Below are 10,000 nucleotides of genomic sequence, written 5' to 3'. Positions count from 1 at the left end.
GTGCTTAGAAGAGTTTGATTCATATTAGGATAAATTTGAGAGACTGTAAAGACGAAACGGAATTGGGGAGGAGGTTTCACATCCGCTTTATATTCTAATCATGATCAGAGCTTCCGAGTCCCAGACTGTATGACCGGAAACATTTGAAAATTGTGGGAGGCAACAGTCTGGCCACGCGGTGACGCGAGACAATTAAGTCAAACTATTAAAGGCCTTTTTTAACTTTTCCACAAGAGTGCCTTAGTCTCTCACCTTTTTTTGCAAAAAAAAACAAATGCATTGAATGACGCTTGAACGATGGCTTCAGTTTCAGCGTGCCAACTCTCCAGGAGGACAAAGGCTGGAGTAGTTCCCATTAGCTTGGAATCCCAACCGATGATGTCATTGGTAGGCAGGTTTCTGAAACATCCACAGCCCACCTCTGAGACGACAGAGCGAGTGGACACATCTTATAATGAGCATTAGTGAGGACCGATTATACGAAGATAATAGTTTGAAAATGGGGTGAAGAGCTCCTAAGCAATCTCCCACAAGCTAATGAGTTACTTCTGCCTTAAAGGACAACTTTGGTTTTTTACAACCAAGGTTTATATTTTAGCTTGTAATTAAAGTAAATAAATGATGAGTGTATTTTTTTTTTCATTTACTGCTTTCTATAGTTTTAGCATTTTTTGCGATCTTTTTTACAGTGGGCGGGGGCATTCTGTCCGGTGGCTAAATATGCCTTTTTTACACAATAAAAAAGGTCCGGCTGTCTGAGATGGCCAGATGTGAGTTATTGGGGGCTAGAAGAGCTACTGTAAATAATAATAAAGAAAACGCCGGGTTAATGTGTTAAAAAAATGCATATTTAGCCACCGGACAGAATGCCCCCGCCCACTGTGAAAACACTGTAAAAAAGATTGTGAAAATTGCTAAAACTATAGAAAGCAGTAAATTTAAAATTTTTAACACTCATCTTTTATTTACTTTAATTACAATCTAAAACATAAACTTTGGTTGTAAAAAAACAAAGTTGTCCTTTAAGCCATTCAAACGGGAACACATCTGTGTCATTTTAGATTCCGTTGGGATATTCAAAAATAGCAGATATACAAGCTCACAACAGCGCGGCACCGAGTGCCGCGCTGTTGTGAGCTTGTAGATCGGCTATTTTTGAAATTTGGTGCAGAGGGACAAAAGCGGTCCAAGTACAGTTGCAACTCAGGTCCGTTTCACTAAGAATAGAGGGTTTACCGCTAAGTGGTTGCCGTTCCAAACACAATTTACGAAATGTAAGCATTTAGGGGACGATCTTATCCAGAGCGACTTACAAAGCCATCCAATCAGAATTGCCTTTTTTTTTGTCCAATCAGAATCACTGTTACAAAGCCATGCAATCACAATTGCCAGTGCAAAGGAATCTATTCAGTCGCCTCTGAAATCTCGGTTACATCGCCATCCAGTCAGAACCGCTGTTATTAACTGCCCAATAAAAAGCCATTACACAGCCATCCAATTGCAAAATTGTACTTATATTAAATAACTTAATTAGAACTTGAAAATCATGAAAAGCCACACAGGAGCGCACACAGCCAGGTGTGTATCACTATACTTGTGAGGACATCAACATTTTACGACCGCATTGAGAATAGTTTGAAATAGCCGAAAAATAGCAACACATAGGTGAACGATAGCTGAAAAATAGCAGATCTACAAGCTCAAAACATGCCACGCTGTGCCGCGTTGTGAGCTTGTAGATCGGCTATTTTTCGCTGTGTGACCGAGGCAACTATAAGACACAGTTATATATAAAATAGGGAAAACTCTAACCCCTAAACCTGACCTCTAAATACCTTATCCTTGTAAAAGATTGTAAACCTATCTTTAACGCGTGACTCCATAGTCTAAACCAGTTGTGCATGATTGGCCAATACGCTTGTGCAAGGACGCGCTGTGATTGGCCACTTTTAGTGACAGTTGGGGCAAACGCTCTCACCAAAACATTATTTACTATTCTGTCCCTATCGGTACATAACTCGAACGGCGCTGAGTCGACTAGCAGACCATTGGCCGGTCGACGCGGGCACTCGCGCCTGGAGGCGCTCGGGCGCGTCTCCTCGGCCTCAAGGTCTGCTGAGTCGGCGCGCCTCCGTCATGGTCCAAAACTATACTTTATCGGCGAAAAGAAATAGTCCGCGGTTGTTTGAAAAAGGCACTTCCGCGTTGGCCACAGAAGGGGGCGTGTTTATAGCACAACTGGTTTAGACTTTGTAATGTCGCATCTTGAACCATACAACGTAGCCTACATTTATATAGTATAGTAACACACACACACACACACACACACACACACACACACACACACACACACACACACACACACACACACACACACACACACACACACACACACACACACACACACACACACACACACACACACACACACACACACACACCTTTGTCTTGCTCTTCAAGTTGCGTTCTTATACACTTGTAAACTGCTCAGTGGTTCATGACTCAAACCCTCCCGTTGTGTTAGGAAGAGAACAGAATAATGTCAACCATCTTGCATTGAAGAACTGCCACCAGAAACAATTTACTATCCAAAAAAACAATTTATTTTGTGCTTGTCACTTTCAGAGCAGAGCACCATTCTGCTGACACAATACAGACGTAATCAACATGATTACTTTCATAGAATAAGGCTCCGTCACTGTGGCAGCAAGCTTAAGCAAAGAACAAGACATCTAGAACAGTGATACTCAAACTTTTTCCATGTCAAGGACCCCCAAATTGACACGTATCAGCCCACGGACCCCCATTTGAAAAGGTTTCGTGCCAGGGACTCCCAGAATAGAAGATTTATGTAAAAACGAACTAAATTATTCCAAATATTCAATACAAGCTTGCAGTGCTCATTTATGCTCCGCCGTATGACAGCGTCTCGGACCAGAAATAGCAGATCTATAAGCTCATAAATATAAGCAAAATATATCCTATTAATACATTTAAGAGTATTATAATAGCTGCTATACAGTTGCCAAACTAGCACTTTACCCTTTCTGACATTTTTAGAAAAAGGCATATGCCACTGCAATATACTGCATAGCATTACCGACAGTATTTCAACTTATAACACAATATAAATAGGCTCTATGCACAGCAGCCATATAGTGGAGAAATTCACAGAAGGCTCTGTTCCATTCAGGTCAAACAGAGTCAGGGTGCTGATACTGTGCATGTTGGCTCACTGGAAACACTCTGAGGGGGTTCCAAATGGCCCCTTGACGGGTGTGTAACTCTGAGTGGGTCCATTTGGTTCCATTTGTACACTCTCAGAGTTATGAGAAGTCTAAGAACCACTGTGCTACACTAAATGGAACAGAGCCATCATTAGTATCATTGGTAACACCTGTGAAGGAAGTGATAATGTGGCTGCTGTGAATAGAGCCAATTGTATTTCATACTACACAGCCTTAACGGAGACTTCCCTTACGAAAGACTTGACTTTGGAAAAATGTGTATTGTTTACACACCACTACACTGTATAAAATTACATGTATACTGACATGCATATTGCAATGGAGACCTATTTCTTTGACAGTGAAATAAGGTCCAATAAAAGCAAGAGCGTTCATCTAGGGACACCTTAACGGTTAAGGTGTCCCTAGATGAAGTTCCTGGTTTGAATGGGTTAAGTTAACCCATTCAAACCAGGAACTTATCTGTGTAACCACTTTATCCATATTGTATGCTTTGGCTATTCAAAAATAGCAGATCTACAAGCTCATAGCATGGCACAGAGTGCCGCGCTATGAGCTTGTATATCTGCTATTTTTGAAAAATGTTGAACATTTGTTAAACATTTGTATATTTTTTTGTTTTAAAGGGAACATTTGTAACTCAAATCTATGCTTCTGGGGGTCCCTGGAACTAAATATTTTCAGATGGGGCGACGGCGGCCAAATACATATCATTTTGGGGGTCCTTGCCATGAAAACACTTGAGAACCACTGATATAGAAGCATACGTTTTTCAAAAAACTGTTTAGAAGACATTTGTAGAATCCCCCAGAAGCAAAGATTTGAGTTAAAATGTTTGCTTTAAAAATATATATATTTAAAGATTTGCACACATTTTCACGATAAAAAAAAAAGCACAGATCTACAAGCACCGAGTGCCGCGCTATGAGCTTGTATATCTGCTATTTTTGAATAGCCAAAGAAATCTTAAAATGACAGATGCGTTTCCCGGTCTGAAAGGTTAAGCATAACATGAGGTCAGTCGGTGGGAGAAAACCCCAAAGGAGTATGTTTAGGTTCTATGCAACAGTGTGCATGTAGCAATGTAGCCTGCCTGAAAGCAAGAGGCCTAATATGTCACCTGGATGAGGGGGTTTCCCTTTTGGATGAGCGGCAGTTTGAATTCCCACAAAAGAGGCCCAGGTATTAATAGGCTCTATTCACAGCAGCCATATTGTGAAGACATTCACAGGTGTTACCAATGATACTAATGAAGGCTCTGTTCCATTCTGGTCAAACAGTCAGGGTGCTGATATTGTGCATGTTGGCTCACTGGAAACACTCTGTTACACCAGTGGGTCTACAGTTGGGGTCCAGGGACCCTCATGGGGTTCCAAATGGCCCCTTATGGGTGTGTAACTCTGAGAGTGTACACATGGAACCAAACGGACCCGTAAGGGTCCGTTTGGTTCCATTTGTTCACTCTCAGAGTTATAAACCACTGTGCTACACTAAATGGAACAGAGCCTTCATTAGTATCATTGGTAACACCTGTGAAGGAAGTGATAATATGGCTGCTGTGCATAGAGCCTATTCCGATGGCAACATTGGGGGCTCGTCCTGGTTCAGGTGAATGTAGCAGAGTAGACCTGCCTGAAGACCAGATTAAGGCAGATACATGCATACATACGCCTCTTATAAAAAGGTATGCTTTAAATCAGTGGCTCTCAAATGGGGTTTTTGGGACCCCTAGGGCATTGGTTCTCAAAGTGGGGTCCTTGGGGGGGATACCAGGGGGTCCCCGGCAAAATTAGTCAATAAAGCGTCCCAATCATTTTAACCCCTTGATCCATATTTTGTACTTTGGCTATTCAAAAATAGCAGATCTACAAGCTCGTAGCGCGGCACCGAGTACCGCCCACTGTAAAAAAATATCGCGAAAATTGCTAAAACTATAGAAAGCAGTAAATGAAAAAAAAAATAACACTCATCTTTTATTTACTTTAATTACAAGCTAAAATATAAACCTTGGTTGTAAAAAAAACAAAGTTGTCCTTTAAATACCACCGCCATAACATTCTATACTATGTCATGTCATACCCAATCAGAACATTTTCACACTGTTCATGTCACAGTAAAAAAGACAGTGGTCTACACACACATGTACCGTATAAGTTCCCCTGGTTCAAATCATCTATGTTGGGTGGAAACCTCATGTCCAAAACGGTTACTTTTCAGGATTAAAATTCAAAAGCATCAAAAGTAGCAGATCTACAAGCTCAAAACGCGGCGCGAAGCGACGCGTTTCGAGCGACGCTGTAGTATGATCAAGTAGGGCGTTGATTTACGAAAAAACACAAAAAGTTTAAATATGGAGGTTCGAGGTTTCTGCCCGACAACAACGATACCAAAAAGTAGGCCCGAGAACCAATCACCTTTTGAAAAAAAGAAAATATCTAACCCATAGATTTAATGTGTCTTAACAGTAGAGTTCACAGAGTTCACACACATACAGTAGAAGGACAGCAGTCATTTCTGGCAAAGTCACTGATTGTCATTAATTGAGAACAGATCACATGGAGAGTTCACAGAGTGCCTGGCACCCGCGCCAACATGTGCACCAATACACTTACACACTGCCACGTGCAAGCACACACACACACAAAGTGCTTACTCGTGTTGTCTTTTAATGAAGAACGTATGCTAATGTAGCAATGTATGGAATCTTCACTAATGAATCCGGCATGTCCCTATTTGAGGTCGTCTAATTATCAACATGATAATGTGGCTTCTTTAGTATTCACTCTGCAGCCGACAGCAAGTCCCTCAGCACACACGCGCACGCACACACACACACACACACACGCACGCACGCACGCACGCACGCACGCACGCACACACACACACACACACACACGCACACGCACACAGAACAGCACAGTCAGTCCTCAGTAGTCGTATTGCAGCACAGACTTGAAATGTAATGGAAGGGGACGGAAAGAGACTTTCAGTCAGTGACAAGAACTAAACATACTAACTAACAGCCGTCAACTAACACAGTGGTTCCCAAACTCTTTCACGCCAAACTCTTTCACGCGCCCCCATTTAAAATGTTTTGTGCCAGAAACCAACCCATAAAGATTTTCATTTTTTAAATGTAAATTCCACATGTATATTCCCAAGATACATTGTTTTGCAAATATCTACAAGCCCAACCCGTTGCATCGCTATTTTCAAATAGCCAGTGTATATATAGGGATAAAGTGGAGTGACTTTGAAGCAATATTAAATGATTTTGCTGGGGACCCCCTGGAAGTGGGTGGGGTCCACCCCACTTTGAGAACCACTGAACTAACATATTGCCTCTGTCGGGTGGAAACCCTCATATGTCCAAAAATGTTACTTTTTCATTCAAAAGCATCTCATTGGAAACAAGACCGCAAGGACTTTCATGAACGACCTGTTAAAAGGAATTATCCTTATCCTTATCAAAAGTAGCAGATCTACAAGCTCGAATCGTAGTAGCTATGATCAAGTAGGGCGTTAATTTCAGGGTTCCCAACATTTTTTAACAATTAATTTTCAAAACTTTTCCATAACTTTCCCAAAGTATTTTACCCCATTTCCAGGACTATAGAAATCATACAGTGCAATAATGAGACTCTTAAACCAGTCTGCCATCAATGCCCCAAGACAGACTCGAACGAAGGCGTCACGTGACAAAACGAACAGATCTACAAGCTAACAACGTATCAAGTAACACTGCATTTTACCCATCTTTCACGTAATGTTAGACAAAAACAATGTATTTCATTGCTGTCGGGCAGAAACCTCTTATCTCCGTACAGTCCCTAGTTTAACTTTGTGTTTTTTCGTAAATCATACAGCGTCGCACAATAGCAGCGTTTCGAGCTTGTAGATCTGCTACTTTTGCCATTTTAGAATTTGAATCCTGGACATAATTATGTTTCCACCCGACACACGATAGCCAAAGATTTTCCAAAACATTTGATTGGTTTCAAACCTTTTCCAGTCCTGGGAAAACTGTTTTTTATAATTTCAAAATATTTCCAGGAATTTCATGACCGTGGGAACCCTGTAATTTACAAAAATATATACACAAGAAAGTTAGAATATGAAGATAGGAGGTTTCTGCCTGACAACAACGATATCAGTCACTCTGTCAGCCGGTCAGTCAGTGGAACAACCAGAGAGGGTGTCATTCGATCAGTCAGTCACCCCAGTCAGTCAGTCAGTCAGTCAGTCAGTCAGTCAGTCAGTCAGTCAGCAGCTGGATGCTTCCGGAGGATCCAAGACCACCGTGAGACAGGGCTGAGCATCCAGTGAGGCGGCGGCCTGTCCTCCCTCAGCGGGGGGTACCACCACCAGGCCTGGGCTTACCAGGGCCCGAGGCGCGGCCGCTGTGTCCACGACCGGCGCTGCCGAGGCTGCGACCGGTGCCGCCGCCGGCGGCCGGGCCAGGAGGAGAGCTGCGGCGAGTACCCCGGGCCGCGTGTCGTTGACCGTTGACCCCTTGTCGCCCCCCTCCCTCTCGTGGCCCGCTTTAGCGTTTTCCAGCAACAGGCGGACGCTCTTGGAGAAGACGGCGCGGGGGTCTGTCGCAGGGAGAGCAGGACAGTCACAGCTCTCCCTCAACTCCAGAGCCTAGAGACGAGACAAAACGATGTACAGATGAGAAGACTGAGGGCCAGTGTTGATTTCGTCGACTAAAACTATGACGAAAAATGTTGGTCGACTACCTTTTTTCACTGACGAAAACTAAATAAAAACGAAATAAAAACTAAGCTATGACGACTAAAACTAAGACTAAATATATTGACGATTTCGTCAACAAATGAAAACTAGACTAAAATGCTAGTGAGGAAACTAGTGGAGAAGAGATCCAGTAGAACTAAAAGACAAGACATTTTATAATTGTTTGCACTCGGGTGTTGTGCTCTGAAAATAGCAGATCTACAAGCTCACACCGCGTCGCGCTGCGACGCGTTGTGAGCTTGTAGATCGGCTATTTTCAGCATGTAACCAAGTGTAAAATCAGCCATTGCGACGCCATCAAGGCACCGCCAACATACATTTTAGTCGACTAAATCAACTGTAGGTTAAACATTTTAGATGACTAAAACATTTTAGATGACTAAAATATGACTTTATTCAAAAGACTATGACTAAAACTAAATAAAAATTTGCTCTCAAAATCAACACTGCTGAGGGCAAAGACACAGAGCGCACTGCGGTTCGATGACAATGATGAGAGACAGAGATGGATAGGCGAGTGAAGAAAGAAAGAATCTCAACATGTCATGATATGATAGCAGGGGCTCACAGCTAAGACTAGCTAACACTGGCTAGTATGAATCCACTCAAACTCTCACACAGACAGACACGGACATCTTTTCCACGCCAAGGGTGTGTGGGAGGGATTTTGGAGTTAAGGAATTGTTAATTCAATACTAAATCCGTTGTGTAAAATGGATAATGAATCACTCAATGTATGTCTTAAGTGTGTATCGTCTCTGTCGGGTGGAAACCTCATATGTACAAAACTGTAACTTTTCAGGATTCAAATTGAAAAAAATAGCAAAAGTAGCAGATCTACAAGCTTGCATATCTGCTACTTTTGATGCTTTTGTGTGAGGCTGCAGAATGATCAAGTATGGCGTTCATTTAGAGATGAGCGGTTTCTGCCCGACAGCAACGATATGTGAAAACGGAAAATAAACCTTGTTTTTCTTCTTTTTAAAGGGGGGGGGGAAAAGGACTCCTTATTACCCGTTTCACAATTCTCCATGCTTCGCAGGAAGGATGGCGAGAGTTCTAAATGAGCCCGAGTGCCGTCCGAACAGGACGTGAAGGCTGGCTTGAGGCTCCCCCACGTTCACCTCCACAAGGTGAAACACCCAACGCCGTGCACTAGTTTTACCATGAGCTCTGCTTCACTTAAAGCCAGGTACGGCAGATCTATAACCTACGGGGCACACAGCAGATCTACAAGCTCACCACACGCTGCGACGGTTTGCGAGCTTGACGATCTGCTATGTTCGCTGCGCGACACTGGCCCGCAACTAAGTATAAATCCTTATGATGCAATGGATTGTTATCATGTTGGGTGTGACACCGGTATTACAGGATATTGTGTTTGATGACAGCCTGCTTTCCCCCCCACATACACACACACACACACATACACACATTAACCCTTTAAGACCTTGGACGCATCTGTGTCTTTTTTAGATTTGAGCTAAAAAAAAAACATTATTTTACACTTTGGATACACAAGCTCATAGCGCGGCACCGAGTGCCGCGCTACGAGCTTGTAGATCTGCTATTTTTGAAAAATCGTGAAAATGTGTGCAAATCTTTGAATACATATTGTTTTAAAGCGAAATTTTTTAACTCCAATCTTTGCTTCTGGGGGGTCCCTGGAACAAAATATTTTGAGATGGGGGTAAGCGGCCAAATACATATAATTTTAGGGGTGCTTGACATGAACAAGTTTGAGCACCACTGATATAGAAACATAAGTTTTTTCAGAAAACTGGATTTAGAAGACATTTGTCGAATCGGCTTCAGGTCTTAAAGGGTTAAGGACTTATGTGCACACGTGCAAACAAGCACGCACACACACACACACACACACACACGACACAGATAGATATAAACATTGCACACATGTTATATACTAGACTGATGGATCCCTAAACAGCAGTCATCACCACTTCATTGCCTGTGGCCACAGCCCGGCCTCTTCAATG

General features: G+C 42.6%; 1 protein-coding gene across 4 annotated transcripts in view; it reads right to left on the bottom strand.

Annotated features, from left to right (window-relative positions):
- Positions 1–5,147: 5,147 nt before the first annotated feature.
- Positions 5,148–10,000, bottom strand: part of oma1 (OMA1 zinc metallopeptidase) — a 21,406-nt gene continuing 16,553 nt past the window's right edge. For 3 of the 4 annotated variants that reach the window (XM_084067315.1, XM_084067317.1, XM_084067316.1), the window contains one exon: positions 5,148–7,892. In XM_084067315.1, the coding sequence (XP_083923441.1) occupies positions 7,512–7,892 (381 nt within the window). In that variant the 3' untranslated portion in view covers positions 5,148–7,511. The remainder of the gene's footprint in view (positions 7,893–10,000) is intronic. The other variant, XR_014601510.1, reaches the window with a different exon arrangement.

This window comes from Gymnoscopelus microlampas (assembly GCF_963454915.1).
Source record: "Gymnoscopelus microlampas genome assembly, chromosome: 9".
Taxonomy (NCBI): domain Eukaryota; kingdom Metazoa; phylum Chordata; class Actinopteri; order Myctophiformes; family Myctophidae; genus Gymnoscopelus; species Gymnoscopelus microlampas.
The sequence above is the reverse complement of the archived record's forward strand: the minus strand, read 5'-3'. Positions and strand labels throughout refer to the sequence as shown.